Raw genomic sequence first — 15,777 nt, forward strand, 5'->3', positions numbered from 1 at the left:
CCTTTTCACCCTTTCAGGGCCATAATCATCAGAAACGGAGAAATCATCCCCATGTCTTCGGAGTTCACCCCTGAGACCGAGCGCCAGCGACTGCAGTACCTGGTAAGTGCCGCCTGGGTCTGGCAGAGCGCTGTGGCATCGGGGATGGCGTCAGAGCTGTTTTGGAGGAACACATTGCTATTGACATGGGAGCAGACCCACAGCAGTAAAATGGCATATGGCATTAACTCCCCCCACCCCACACGCACCTCCTGGATCACACATCCTGGCTTCATGTGTGACGACACATTCCACCTCTGTGAATTTATTATGGTGGCTGGTTTTCTTCCATCTGTGACCAAAGACACAGCATGCTCTGTTTCTTTTAATGATTTGGTATGTACAATATGAAGCATGGTATTAAAGAATGTGGATACCTTGTCCCCTGGCCTGCCACCCACTTTAACTCAAAGGGTACAGATGAGTATTAATCTCATATGAGGAGGAGGCAGCCCCAGAAACCCGATGACACCCCATGACTTCATGCTCTGATACAAAGTCTCAGGGGCCCTTCAGGAGAAATGCAGGTGTCCGAAAATCTGTGTCTAAACTGAAAATAGATTCTCCACGTAGATCCCACTCTTTGGAGTAAAATTATGAGCAGGTTCTAGGAGGGCCGTTTGGTTTTTCAGATCTTGAGAATTGTTGCTTCATTGAAGATTTGAGTTTTCTGGAAAACGGAGTAAATGTCCTGCCCTCATATCCCAGCCGTAGGGCATTAGGCTTATGATCTCAGTCCCATGATGATGGTCATGATCCAGGACTGCTTTGCAGTGGGCATCTTGGGGACCAACTGCAAATATAGTCTGTGGATGATATATTTTCTTGCCAGTTGGCTTTCTTTTTAGATAAAAGGCTAAGGTAGTGACCTTCTGCTCTTAGAAAAGAATTGATGCAGCCTACTCTGAAAGGAACTCATTTATGTCTCTTAATTCTGGCACATGGGAATAAGGTCAGGACTTGATGACTTTGGTGGACTTAGCAAGAAGCTGTGTGAAAGTGAGAATCGCTCAGTCGTGTCTGACTCTTTGCAAGCCCATGGACTGTAGCCTGCCAGGCTCCTCTGTTCACGGAATTCTCCAGGCAGGAATACTGGAGTGGATTGCCATTCCCGTCTCCAGGGGATCCTCCTGATTCAAGGATTGAACCTGGGTCTCCTGCATTGCAGGCAGATTCTTTACCATCTGAGCCACCAGGGAAGCCCAAGACGCTGTGTAGAAGCCCAAGAAGCCCAAGCTTCCCTCAGTTCCCATGACTGTGTTGTGTTGGTTTTACTCAATAGCTGAGCTCTGTTGATTTGGGTGGTTAACCTGGTCCACAAGACAGTAGGAATCTAAAGCCGAAGTAAAAGCTTTTCTTCATTCTTTTACTATTATTTTTGAACCCATCTGTTGCTGTTTACAAGCTAATAAACTTGAATCTTTCTGGGCAACCCAGATGTTAGAGCGCTTCACTTTGTCTGTCTGTCTTGGCAGGGGGAAGGGACCAGCAGCAGGATCTCACCCTGGCCCCATCCTCACTCACCTGCTGGGTGGCTGTGTTGCTGTGAGGGTCCTTCCAAGTAGAGTTCACAACAGCCAGCCTCCCTGCCACCTGCCTGCCTCTCTCCAGCCCATCTTCCACAAAGCCTCCAACATGATCTTCACACTTCACACTTCTTTCCCTGAAACCCTTTGGCTCCTCACAGGGTACAGACGGCAGACTCAAAATCAGGTGTCCCACCCACCTCTCCAGCATCATCTCACCATTGCCCCCACCTCTGACAGGGTATGCTGTGGGCTGTGGCCATGGAGAACCATCTTCCATTTCCAAGACACACCGTGATCTCTCCGACCTCTGTGCCTTTGGAAATAAGCTCTGCCTGGATAGCCCTTCCCCGCTTCTCTGCCAGGAAAACTCCTCCTTATTTTTTGAGACCCCAGAATAAATGTCACTTCCTCCAGGGCGTGTCACCTCCCCCTCTCGGGGGGCCAGTCCCCAGTGCGTGCCTCGTGCTGCGTGGAAGCCCGTAGTGTGGCTGTCACCGTGCAGTATTTTATTGTTTATTCCATATTCTGTCTCCCCTCTTCCAGACTGAGCCTTTGGGAGGCAGGCCCCTTACCTTAGACATCTTACCTTGTTGTTACCTAACACAGAGCTGATATTGATCAGGATTTGTTGACTGAAGCGTTCATATTGATGTCTGGATCATTATCCAAGCACCAAGCACTCCCCACCCTCCCCCAAAACCCCTCACAGCAGGCAGTGTGCCTTCGTGCCCCCCTGCCCCACCAAGCCCCACCCTGTCCTCACCACCTCCGTGCTTCTTAGTAAAAACCATTTCCTGTTTTCCTGCTGAAGGCGATGAGTAAGAGCGGATTCACTTATGTATTTTGAAATACTTTCACCTTTTTTTGCGTGGCAAAAAATGGTACCAAGAGCTTAAAACATTAACTTTTCTGGAGGGAGGGGAGTGCTGACCTTGTTCAGAGTGGGATTCCAGTGTCAGTGGTCTACCTTGGGACGGTTGGAATAAGATGTGTGTGACTTCAGAGCTCAGCCCTGTCACGTGACTGTCTGTGATTTCTAGAATGTCCTTCACTGGTCCCCAGTTTCATTGTCAGGAATGGGCACAGAGAACACCAGGAGGCGGGTGTGAGGATGAAATGAAATAATAAATGCAGAAGTTTTCGTGGCACATGGTTCTCATCTGCTTACTGTTGGGTGAATCAAAGTCTTGCCACTTCAGATTCTTCTGGCCTGTAAACCACAGTGATACTGCCCCTTTATTTTTATTTAAGAATCACTCCTAATGTTCCCAGAAGTAATGTGTAATTGGGTATCACTCTTGCATAAACAGTGGACACTCTTAGCCCACAGAACTGAGTCTAATATCTGAATTTCTAAGAGTGAGAATACGGTCTCCATTCTTTTTCATCCTAGCTGCTAAACCATACAGGCTTCTCTACATGGAAATTACACCTAAAACTTGTCTTCCCAGACAATGGGCGTGTACATGACCAAAACATAAAATATCCTGGTTGCCCAACTTCCTGTTCTGTCAGGAGTCTAGGAATGTGTGCTTTGAAATGAACAAATCCATGAATAATATTCACATGGTCTGTGATGCAAATCTTTGTGGTGAAGCATTTGAGAGAACTAGGGGGCTAGTAGTGTAAAATAAACTTGTGGTCAAATCTTTACCATACTTTAGAGAATTGGGAGGTTTATAGCATAAAATCTTGAAAATACTATCAATTGTGAGAGGAAAACACAAGTGTGATGTGGACTTCTCTCAGCCCAGCCCAGGCAAGTGCTGTGTGACCTTGGGTTTCTCACACAATGTCTCTGAGTCTCCCTTTCTCCTGAGTGAAATGGGTAGGAATACTTCCCTTGAAATATCCATCCCATGTCCTGAGATCACAATAAAAAGTCATCTCAAGGGCCTTCCCTGTTGGCTGAGTGGTGAAGAACCCGCCTGCCAATGCAGGAGACCCAGGTTTGACCCCTGATCCGGGAAGATCCCACATGCTGTGGAGCAACTAAGTCCCTGCACACGACTGTTTGTGCTCTAGAGCCCAGGAGCCTCAACTACTGAGCCCACTCGCCACGACTACAGAAGTGCCCACGCCCTACAGCCCATGCTCCACAGTGAGAGAAGCCGCCACAGTGAGAAGCCCGAAACTAGAGAGTAGCACGGCGCCTAGAGCGTGGTCCCGGCTCTCCGCAACTAGAGAAGCACCCACACAGCAGCAAAGTCCTACCATGGCCAAAAATAAAGCAAATATAGAAAATTATTTTAAAAAGCCATCTCATGATAATACAAAATACAATATATACATTATAATTTCAGGTTACAATCTAATCCTACCCGTTTATTTTGGGGAACATCAGTTGGCTTGAACTAATTGTAAAACATTTTAATGCAGTGAGGGCTGTTGTATCCTTTACATGATCTAAACGAGTTAGTATGTTGCTGGAAAGTTTACAATGTATTCCTTATTCTTAGGTCAAATCAAATTTTATTGTCATTATGTCTAAAGAAACATTTATGAGAGAATCTCGAAAACTTCTAGGTCCCTTGAGACTTGGTTTGAGCAGATGACTGCAGTCCCAGGGCTGTTTGACTTGCAGAACTGGTTAATGATTTTCTTGGGGGTGGGGAGAGTTCAGAGCCCTTTGTGCATGAACTGTTTTGATCCACGTCGAACAGAAATGTTCTTGGTATGCACAGTCCAGACGTCAGGGGTTATGGAACTGGAAGCAGATTACAAGATGATGGATGTGGCAGGCACGTTAATTTTGTTTGGTCTTGCATCACGACCTCAGAGGGCCCTTCATATAGCTCTCCGGGTAACATGAACTTTATTCCGTAGATTCTTAGGCTGGGTGATTAATCAAGCAGGCTTGAGGGTTTGACGTGTTCACATGGAATGTGGCAGGTGTGCGAGGGAGGGGGTCAGGGGCCATGCACTTCTGCCCCCCAGCAGCCGGGGAGAGCTGATGATCATAGTCACAAATAAGCCTTGCTCGTTTCTCACTGGGCTTTTTTTTTTTTTTTTCATTTTTTTTTTAATGTTTCCAGGGTGATTGAAATAAAATATTTTACGGGGTCCACCAAGCTGGACAGAATGTTCTGGTGGAGTCAGGACCCACATCGGAGGGAAAGCAGTCTGGTTTATGGGCATTTCTCAGCAGAGTTTACTGCTCTGATGCTATAGTCTCCAGGAAATCACCCCACTCTTGCTTCAGGTGACAGCCAGAAACAGATCTCCCTCTACGGGGGACCTCTACAGCCCTGAGGTGTGAGACTAACAGCTTCCCCTCCATTCTGCCGAGACGGAACTCTGATGTGATTACATTAAGATGTGCTGGTATCATCAGACCTCCCAATAATGTACGTCTGTCCTTGTAGATAATCCAAGTCGGCAGCTGTTTATCATCAAGGGCAGTGTGCAGAGGAGATGAAAGTGGGTTTCAGATGCACATTGGGTGCACACAAGTGCAGCATTATCTTCGGTGACTGCTGACGGTGTCCTTGGACCTGCCCCCAGCTGTCTATACCGAGTCTGATTCAATTTGCCTGCCATTTTCCCTAGTACTGAACTGGGAAAGGTCTCAAGGGGACAACACTGTGCCTCTTAGTTCTCTGGGATTTTTCACACTCAAGAAGTAGATTGCTTAAGCTTGTGCCTGCTTTTAAGACAAGAGGCTATAATTGGAAAGGTCAAGTGCACTAGTGAGTAAAAATGGCTGTCCCACCACCTCCACATGGCCCTTAACCTTGAGTTCGTGTATGCTCAGTCCGACTCTTTGCGACCCCATGGACTGTAGCCCACCAGGCTCCTCTGTCTGTGGAATTTCCTAGGCAAGAACACTGGAGTGGGTTTCCATTGCCTTCTCCGGGGGATCTTCCTGATCCAGGGATCAAATCCACGTCTCCTGCATTGGTAGGCAGAGTCTTTATCACTGAGCCATCTGGGAAGCCCCATTAACCATGAGAGCAAGGTATAAAGCTGGGAGCCTGGCTGCAGTCACAGCGAGAGAACTTAACTCCATTTCGCTTTGCCTGATGTCTGAGTCAGGGACGGACGCACTCCAACCCCTTCTCTCGCCCCATCTAACCCCCCTTTTGCAAAACTACATATGTTTCAAAATCTTGAATTAAAAAAAAAAACAATGGCAGGCTAAAGTGGTTGACATTTTTCATATTTACTATAGGTTCCATTGATCACATAGGCATCATGAAGAAGCCAGAATTTTAGAGCATGAAACTGACACCGCCCAGGGCTGCAAAGGCAGAATTTATATTCAGCTGCCCTTGGAGCACAGCTTGGCTTCAGGGAAGACTCTGAAGACATTAACCATGATAATTGAAGCTCACCACTTCTAGAGCCAGATTTTTTTAATTAATATAAATGGATGTCTGTTTTTTTCTAGGTTAGGACAAGTCAGAGACTCGGTGTGGAGGCATTCTGAATCTACTATGCATATCTAAGAAATGAATCCCACACGCTGAGCAAAATCATCATGAGAATGAGTTCCTACATTTTCTTCTTTAAAAAAAAAATCCATCTTGCTACATATACATAATCTTTAGCCTCTTTAGTCCTTGTCCCCTGAAATATTCTGAATAAAAACTTGGGCACATGATTCCAATATATATTACGTTCAGACAACACTGTTTGATTCCACTTATACACGGTACCTAGGATAGTCAAGTTCATAGTGTCAGAATGTACATTGGTAGATGCTGGGGAGGGGAGGGGGAATGGGGGATTAGGGTTTAATAGGGACAGAGTTTCAGTTTGGGAAGGTGAAAATTTGGGAAGATGGGCGATGGTGAGACTTGCCCCATAATGTGAATGAACTTAGTGCCACTGAACTGTATAGTTAAATGTGGTTAAAATAGTGTGTTTTATATGTTATGACTTTTACCACAATAAAAACATATGGATAAAAAAAAGTTGGTCACTGAAAGCCAGAGCCATCTGCCCATGAGGTCCTTAAGAATTGATCTTAGTGTAAGGAAGCAAGATAATGTCATACATCCTTCAAGTACATTAAAGTTAAATATGCTTTGAGAAAGGTAGATAGGATTCAGTGAGGTTTATTAGGGCAAAACCTTAACTGTCTATAAAATGTGTTCTGTGCTTCAGTTGCTTTATCTGTGAAATAGGACAATTGCAGGACCCTCACAGGATAGGGGTGAGGATTAATGAGTTAATATTTGTAGTGCTTTCAGGAGGACCTAGATCAGAGACAAAATAAAATTTCTTAGTTTTTAAATGTAACTATATAAAGAACTTTTTCATGGCCCCCCTGCCATTGGGACTACTGTGGTCTTTTATAATTTCCCAATTCCATTTGCTTATGCAAAGGGAAGGGACTTGGCTTCCCTGGTGGCTCAGACGCATCTGCCTGCAATGTGGGAGACTCGTTTGATCCCTGCGTCGGGAAGATCCCCTGGAGAAGGAAGTGGCAACCCACTCCAGTACTCTTGCCTGGAAAATCCCATGGACGGAGGAGCCTGGTAGGCTACAGCCCGTGGAGTCACAAAGAGTTGAACACAACTGAGTGACTTCACTTTCCTTTTCTTTTTTGCTGACATGAGTTGTTCCCCCTACAAGTGAATGCCTTTCCACAGAATTTTACTTGGGAATAAAAAGCAGTAGGCATATGAATATGGAAACCTTGTGTGTTTTATTTAAATGAGCACTTTCACCCCTTATTCTATTCTTTAAACTGTTGTGGAATTGACAAATCTAGGCAATTTTGTTTAATATCTCTATTTGTATTCCAGTTTCCATGTGGCTCTTTTATCATAAGATCTCAGTTTTACAATTTTAAAGTTGATTTGGGGGAATGCTACTTCTCTCTGGCTGATGAGTGTAGTCCCATGTTGAGATTTAAATGTGAACCTTCCTTGACATCCACATAAACCAGGCATAATTTTATTTAATATCCAGTTCTGTAACAGCTTATATATACAAGCTTGGTTTTTGCTACTTTGAGATTTTAAGGACAAATTAAGACAGAATTCTTTATGAAAGACTCCAATCCATACATATTTAGGTCTCAGTCATTTCACATTTTCCTTCATTGTTTTTTAACCTGAGGTAGAATATTCTCCTCTTGCATTGTACATCAGGTAGGCAGCCTTGGCTCTGGAATGGTCATCTCCTTTGACCATTTGTGTGACTGTTAGTGATCACTTGGGCTTGGCCAGCATCATTTTTTAATTTTTAAAAATCTGTTTATTTATTTGGCTGTGTCAAGTCTTAGTTGCTTCATGGCATGTGGGTTCTTAGTTCCCCAACTGGGTATTAAACCCATGTCCCCCACACTGCAAGGCAGATTCCTAACCACTGGACCACCAGGGAAGTCCTTTGGCTGACATTATTCATTTCATTTGTGACCCAGACTTCCTATATGGATAAATCATCCTGAAATTTAAAGGCTTCCAATACTCCTCTTGTATAATATGACAGGAGTTTTTCCCCTAGAAAAAGAGCTAGAAAGAGGAGATATTATTCAGTTTTTTAAGATTTATGTTAAACACTGAAAATCCTCATTTCAATAACTTGCTTTCGCATACTGAAGGGTCTAGAATATTTAAGAAGTTAATTCATATGGTGTTTTTCTAGTTAGAGGAGTTTACATTCCTGTCCTGGAATGTGCCTTCTCATTTCACACATGAGTGTTTATACGTTCCATATTCTGCTGATGGGAGTGGAAGTTGGAACAACTCCTTTGAAAAAGGATTTGGCCCAGCAATTCCACCCCTTGTTGTGTACCTAACAAAGTGTGTACCACTGTTTACACCAAAAGATGAGACTGTGCATAGCAGCACTGTTTGTAAGAGCCCAAGTTGGAAACTCTCCAAATGCCCACGGAGAGTAGAATGGATAAATAAACTTTGCACAGTCACAGGATGGAGTGAACAAGCTATAACTACATGCAGCAACATGGATAAATCTGCAGACTCAACTTCCAACCTATAGGATTCCATAGGACGGATAGAAACAGGCAAACACAGCTGGAAAGTCTGGGGCTAGTGCTTCCCTTGGGAGAAGCAGCAGGATTTGAACAGGGTCCTGACACTAGCATGCTGGTAAATGTTCAGTTGCTTAATCTGGATGCCAGCCACATGGTGTGTTTGATTTGTGAAAATTCACCCACCTGTACGCACATGTTCAGAGCACCGTACCATTTGTATATTTCTTTGAAAAGTTGGGTTTTTTAAAAGTGCTTTGGATTCATTTACTCTGATGTTGGGAAAGATTGAGGGCAAGGGGAGAAAGGGGTGACAGAGGATAAGGTGGTTGGATGGCATCACCGACTCAATGGTCATGAGTTTGAGCAAGCTCTGGGAGACCGTGAAGGACAAGGAAGCCTGGCGTGCTGCAGCCATGGGGTCACAAAGAGTCGGACAACAAGTGTGTATCACCCTTTGCAGGAGAGGACCTCCTGCAAGAGCTCACAGCCAAGCAGCAGGACAGGTTTTCCAGGAAGCCACACTTCTGCCTCCTGTCTGTCCCACACTGTTCTCTCCTAAGAGCCGCTCCAGGAGCCCCTGCTGCTTCCCACCTCCTTGCGTCCTGCTGCACTTGCCCCAAAGCCCTTACCTGACTAGCTCTTCAGATACTTTTCTGCCAGAGGAAAGCATAGGCAGAACACTGACATAAATTGCAGCGGTATTTTTTCAAATCTATCTGCTAGAGTAATGGAAACAAAAGCAAAAATGAACAAATGAGACCTAATTAAACTTAAAAGCTTTTTCACAGCAAAGGAAACCATAAACAAAATGAAAAGACAACCTACAGGGTGAAAGAAAATATTGGCAAATGATATGACCGACAAGGACTTAATTTCTAAAATATGCAAACAGCTTACACAGCTCAGTATCAAGAAAACAAAACAACCCAATCAAGAAAAGGGCAGAAGACCTAAATAGACATTTTTTTCAGAGAAGGCCTGCAGATGGCCAACAGGCACATGAAAAACTGCTCAACATCACTCATCATCAGGGAAATGCAGATCAGAACTACAATGAGGTATCACCTTATTCCAGTGAGAATGGCGCTCATTAAAACAGCTACAAATAATAAATGCTGGAGAGGGTGTGGAGAAAGGGGGACCCTTCCACACTGTTGGTGGGAGTGTAAATTCATGCAGCCATTATGGAGAACAGTGTGGAAGTTCCTTAAAAAACTAAAAATAGAGTTATCATATGATCCAGCAACCCCACTCCTGGGAAAATATCTGGAAAAGACAAAAGCTCTAATTCAAAAAGATGCATGCACCCTAGTGTTCGTAGCAGCATTATTTTAGTAGCAAGATGTGGAGGCAACCTCAGTGTCCACTGACATGAATGGATAAAGATGTGGTGCATATGTGTGTATATATATGTACATACACGCACACAACACACACACACGATGGAATATTAGTCATTAAAAAGAATGGAGTAATGCTATTTGCAGCAACATGGATGGACCTAAAGATTATCCTACTGGCTGAAGTAAACCCGACAGAAAGACAGATATCATATGATGCCACTCATATATGGAATCTCAAACATGATACAAACTTATTTACAAAACAGAAATAGATTCACGGATAGAAAACAAATGTATGGTTACCAAAGGGGAAGTGGAGGTGGGGCAGAGGGATAAATCACAAATTTGAGATTAACTTGTATATATACTGTGTGCATGCTAAGTAGCTTTTGTCATGTCTGACTCTGTGTGACCCTATGGACTGTAGCCTGCTAGGCTTCTCAGTCCATGTTCTCTAGGCAAGAATACCGGAGTGGGTTGCCATGCCCTCCTCCAAGGGGATCTTCCTGACCCAGGGATTGAACCTGAGTCTCTTATGTCTCCTGCATTGGCGGGCAGGTTCCTTACCACTAGCACCACCTGGGAAACCCCGTATATACACTACTATGTGTGAAATTAACGGTGAAGTCCTGCTATATGTATAGCACAGGAACTATATTCAGTATTTTGTAATAACCTATAATGGAAAAGAATCTGAAAAAATACATACACACATAACTGAATCACTTTGCTAAGACACTGTAAAGTGACTATACATCCATTAAAAAAATTTTTTTTAATTAAAAAAATTTTAAATAATGAACTTTTCAGATTTTCTCTGACCCTGCCCAGTGACCCCACTCTTTGTTCCTTACTCTTGAAGATAGTTCCATTCCCACCTATAAGCCTCCCTCATTCTCCCCCGCTAGTGCATGAGCTCTGAGCAGAGGGGTCTCTTTTTTTAAATTCTTTGAATCCCTAACCCCTGGTACCCATACCTGCTGCTGCTGCTAAATCGCCTCAGTTGTGTCCGACTCTGTGCGAGCCCATAGATGGAAGCCCACCAGGCTCCCCTGTCCCTGGGATTCTCCAGGCAAGAACACTGGAGTGGGTTGCCATTTCCTTCTCCAATGCATGAGAGTGAAAAGTGAAAGTGAAGTCTCTCAGTCGTGTTCGACTCTTCCCGACCCCATGGACTACATGCAGCCCACCAGGCTCCTCCATCCGTGGGATTTTCCAGGCAAGAGTACTGGAGTGGCGTGCCATTGCCTTCTCCGACCCATACCTGCAGGAGCTTATATATTAATTGCATGAATTCCATTGGCTGGATACCCCCCGAACCTGGCACAGTCCCCCTTATTGACTCTCACTATTCACAGGCAAGCTGATCACAAAGTGGCAGAAGGAAAATTTATTAAAAGAAGGAAACATTTTGTGTTCCTCAGCAGCAATTTTCAGTAACCTGGGGAACTACTATCTCAGTGTCTGCAGGAGGCCTGGTGCTCAGCCTCCTCCAGGACCCAGTATGTACATATCCCTCCCTGGGATCTGGATTCCTTTTTCTACTCCCTGTTTTCTCCCTGCCATGCCAGGATGCTCAGAGCTCTCCCCTATCCCAGGATGGTGGGGCTCAGGTCCATGTGCTCTGGAGCGAGACAGACCTGGGTTCAGGGATGCACTCTGCTCTAGTGAGACTTTCTGGAATGTTCCAGAAGGCCTCTCTTCTTCAGGTTGTCCTCTCCTGTTACGGCTCAGTCCCTCTGTGACTCGGAGACTGTCACTGAGATGGGACGGCTGTGTTTCTTCACAGGACTGTGCTCACCGGGCTCCTCTTCCCTTGATGCTGGTTTCTGCCCAGGACCAGAGAGGAGAGCAGCCAGAAGATGCTTGATCCTCCTGCCCCATCTCTGTAGCCTGCCATTTCTTGGCACAGTGATTACTCCAGCATCCTCTCCCTAGAGAAACTTCTTGTTTCTGGCCAGACACAACCATGTCTGGAAATGGATTCTCATTAAGTGGCAAGGATATGTTCTATTCTCTCTTTTTTTTTTTTTTTTTTTTAAAGCAAACCTGCACTCTCTAGAGTCCTTAAAAGGCTCTCGGCCACCTGCCTGTGGTTTTGCCAGGGCAGTGGTTACCAAGCCTTTTCCCCCAAGTGCCGTTTATGGTACACAGCCGAGCTCCAAATGTACCTCCACCCCCTCACTTTAGTTAGAAGCATTCAGTTATGCTTCCTTGAAGGAGAGCCTCAAAATTTAGGATAAATAGAGGTACAAAAAGAAGTCTATTGGGTTTTGTTTTTGTTTTTTTTTAACATGGGGCAGGCTAGCACAATTGAAATTGGATTTTAGTGTAAAATATGTTTGTAGGTTTCTAGTCGGCATGCTTATTAGGAGGAGGAGAGGCAACATATTTAGATATCCTTAGGACTGTGGAATATCATGAAGTTTTCAATGGTAAACTGTATCCACATTCTTGAGAATTTACAGGAAGGTATCTATGAAATTGTTAAATAAAAATGTTCTAAATCCAAAATATGTAATGTGCATCCAAGATTATAAATGCCATAGATCTTAGTTTTATCTTTTTCTAATGTTTGAAAACTATGTTGTCTTACTTTATAAAGTAATAGTCACTGAAAGGTGACTGTGTAAAGCAGGTCAGAATGTTCTGTATTCATTCCTCTAGCAAATACTTAAGAGTCTTTACTGTGGTCAGTACTATGCTGGGCACTAGAGTGTAGCTGAGGTTTTAAAAATAATGAACATATTCAAGTGTATCTGGTATTACTTGCGTCACCATGCAGATGTTTCTAACATACATAAATCCAAATAGCGCCATCAAAGAGAAAAAGCTAAAATATATTCAGCCTAGCAGATAAATAAGGAATGTGTAGGAGAGTGTCGAGAATTTTCATTTTGCAGGTGGACCTGTGACCCTAATGTGTGCTTGCTTTCATCTTGGATGTTGATCCCATTACAGTCCACGTTTCTAATACACCAGCATCCTTAGCTGAGCCTGGGGAAGGGGCAGTCATCATGCATATGTTTATGAGTGGTCCGGGTATGAGCCATGGAGTTAAAAACATGCCAGAATTGTCCATGAATTCTACAAGTTTGGAGTCAGAAAAATCATTGGATTTTATTGCTGAAAGGAACCTGACACATCACAGCTCCCACGTTTTGCAGACTCTAAACTGTGTCTGTGTAGTGCTTACATGTATTATGAGTTAAGTCACTTTTGAGGCTCAAGATTCTAGAATGCTGACTTGGGCAATGGTTCCAGCAGGGCAGGCCAGCACTAGTGAAGTAACACTAACCAGTCTATGTTGCTTGGACGCTGGGCAGGTCCTAAAGAAGTTTCTGAGTTCCCAAGTTGCTGGGCCACTCGACTTCTGAGAACAAAATGTCTCTGTGCTGGGCTGTTGGGCTGCAGAGGGCTTCAGCATCGCCTGCATTGGCGCCGGGTGTGTCTACCTGGGGTGGCCCCTTCCAGTGACTCAAATTTTTGGAATATGAAAGGGCTGTAAAACTCCTCTCAACGGTTTTGTCAAACCTAGTTTAAAACCTGGCTTCTCAAAAAATAATAAATTTTAGAGTATGTTCAAAATGAAAATAATCCATATCTACTGGTAGACATATTCATGAATATAGGTAAGTTAGAAAGGAAACCATCAGATAATACTTTGTAATATTTTGATGACTTTGAGTGTATGTACATATATAAACATAAGTACATACAAGACCACGTATGGACTGAAGGTATGTATTCCTCCCCCCACATTCCTGTGTGGAAACCCTCACCCCCAATGTACTGAATTTCGAGATAGGACCTTTACAGAAGTAATTAATAAATGAGGTCGTAAGAGTGGGCCCTGATTTGATAGGGTTAGTTTCCTGATGAGAAGAGATGCTAGCATGCTCGATTTCTCTCTCCCCATGAGAGCGTGGAGGAAAGCTTGTGAGGTTCAGGAAGAGAGTCCTCACCAGGCAGCAAATCTGCTGGCATCTTGATCTTAGATTTCCCAGACTCCAGTTTGTGAGAAATAATTTTTTGCTGCTTTAGATCCCTGTCTGGTATTTTGATATGACAACCTGAAAGACTATGCAGACTTTGATGAGTATTGCCTGACAAGGTATACCAATGAGCATTTTCCTCAGAAAACAACAGGTATATGTCCCATTATATTGTAGCATCTCATTTTTCATTTGTCAGCCACCTGTCTACTTGTACTTAATTCTTGAGTTGTTTCTTTCTTTAACAGCAGTAACTCCATCAGGTCTGACAAATAAAACTGGGGTGAGTATCAAAAGTGCTGCTAAGAGGGAAACCTACGGTTAGGATGGGAACGGTCATTTTAAAGCATAGTGAAAAGGACTTCCCTGGTGGCTCAGATGGTAAAGAATCTGCCTGCAAGGGAGGAGACCTGGGTTTAATCCCTGGGTTGGGAAGATTCCCTGGAGAGGGGAATGGCTACCCACTCCAGTATTCTGGCCTGGAGAATCCATAAACAGAGGAGCCTGGTGGGCTACATGGGGTCACAAAAAGTTGGATGCAACTGAGCAACTAACACTTTCACTTTCAAAAATATGCCAGGGGGCGGGATATGTCCTCAGTACGTGTGGAATACACATGCATTCTATGATGGGCATGGCTGTAACAGAAAATGTGCCACATAACATGTGGAATGTGCTGTGGCGGTTAGCCAGAGGAAGAAAAACGATCACAGAGAAACCCAAGGGTGTGGCATTGTATCGGTGGGGGTTGAATACCACAGTAATTCCTCAGAGACAAAATACCTTTTCTCTCTTACCTTCGGACATACCTGAAGTTTACAGTTGATTGTTGCTATCAGCCTGGTGTTCAGCATGACATGGACGTCATCTTCCGGGCATAAGCAGACATCAGTAGATCAGGATTGAAGTTCAGAACAGGAGCTCACTCAGCAACTTGGAGGAAAACCCCACAGACTAACGGGAAGCGCTGCTGTCCCTTCGGAGGTACCAGTCCAGCAGGGGGACTTAGGGAGGAGTGACCAGCCTTGCTCAGCCGCATCCCCCAAGTGGACGTCAGAAGAAAGCAAACTCTGGAGGATGACAAAGCCAGCTTCAGAACTCCGCACCCCTGCCTCTGAGGCTTGTAGTGCTTCTACAAGTTGTTAAACCCAAAGGGCCCCTGAAATATAGCTGGCTCTTGTGGGGAAATCATGAACACAGGGTAATTTAGAACTGGAAAATGATGAGTGCCATCAGATCCTAAATGCGAAAATGTTTTTGAACAACCTTAACAGATACTCTTCATTTACATATTCCTTCCTTAAATATGCAAAATGTGTGTTAGTTGCTCAGTCATGTCTGACTCTGCTATCCCCATGGACTGTAACCCACCAGGCTCCTCTGTCCACAGGATTTCTCAGGTGGGAATGTTGAAGTGGATTGCCATTTCCTTCTCCAGGGGATCTTCACGACCCAGGAATCGAACCCACGTCTCCTGCGTTGTAGGAGGATTCTTTGCTGTGTAAGCCACCAGGGAAGCCTGCAAAACAGTGATAGATAATAGTTTTGCCTACATTGAAAGGAGCTCTTTAAAAATAATAAATTAAAAAATTGAAGTGATTAGAAAGTATTATGCCTAGTGTAAAATTGGCAGCTTTTCCCCCCTGCCTTAGAGGTAACTAATGGCACATCTAATAAGAAGCATCTTAGAATTGATGAACTACAATAGCCACTTGTTATAACAGGAGAAGCAGGTGGCTTGTTGAGACCCTGAAAGTCTCTGCATGTGAAGGGACAACGGATGTCACAGATGACCAAGGGTTCAAGGTCCCTTTGAGCCCGCCCATCCCCAGAGGGAGAGGCATGGTGGCCCCTGTCAGTAGTAGCTACCCTGCAGACTTCTGATAAAGTGCCCAGGCAAACATTCCAACGGTAAAGGCACG

The 15,777-nt window shown here is 44.3% G+C and overlaps 1 protein-coding gene across 2 annotated transcripts in view; it reads left to right on the forward strand.

Annotated features, from left to right (window-relative positions):
- The window catches only part of PPM1H (protein phosphatase, Mg2+/Mn2+ dependent 1H), a 304,263-nt gene that overhangs the window by 208,742 nt on the left and 79,744 nt on the right, over positions 1-15,777 (forward strand). For both annotated transcript variants that reach the window (XM_070788582.1, XM_019960895.2), the window contains exon 5: positions 18-102. In XM_070788582.1, the coding sequence (XP_070644683.1) occupies positions 18-102 (85 nt within the window). The remainder of the gene's footprint in view (positions 1-17; positions 103-15,777) is intronic.

The sequence above is a fragment of the Bos indicus genome, chromosome 5 (assembly GCF_029378745.1).
Source record: "Bos indicus isolate NIAB-ARS_2022 breed Sahiwal x Tharparkar chromosome 5, NIAB-ARS_B.indTharparkar_mat_pri_1.0, whole genome shotgun sequence".
NCBI lineage: Eukaryota > Metazoa > Chordata > Mammalia > Artiodactyla > Bovidae > Bos > Bos indicus.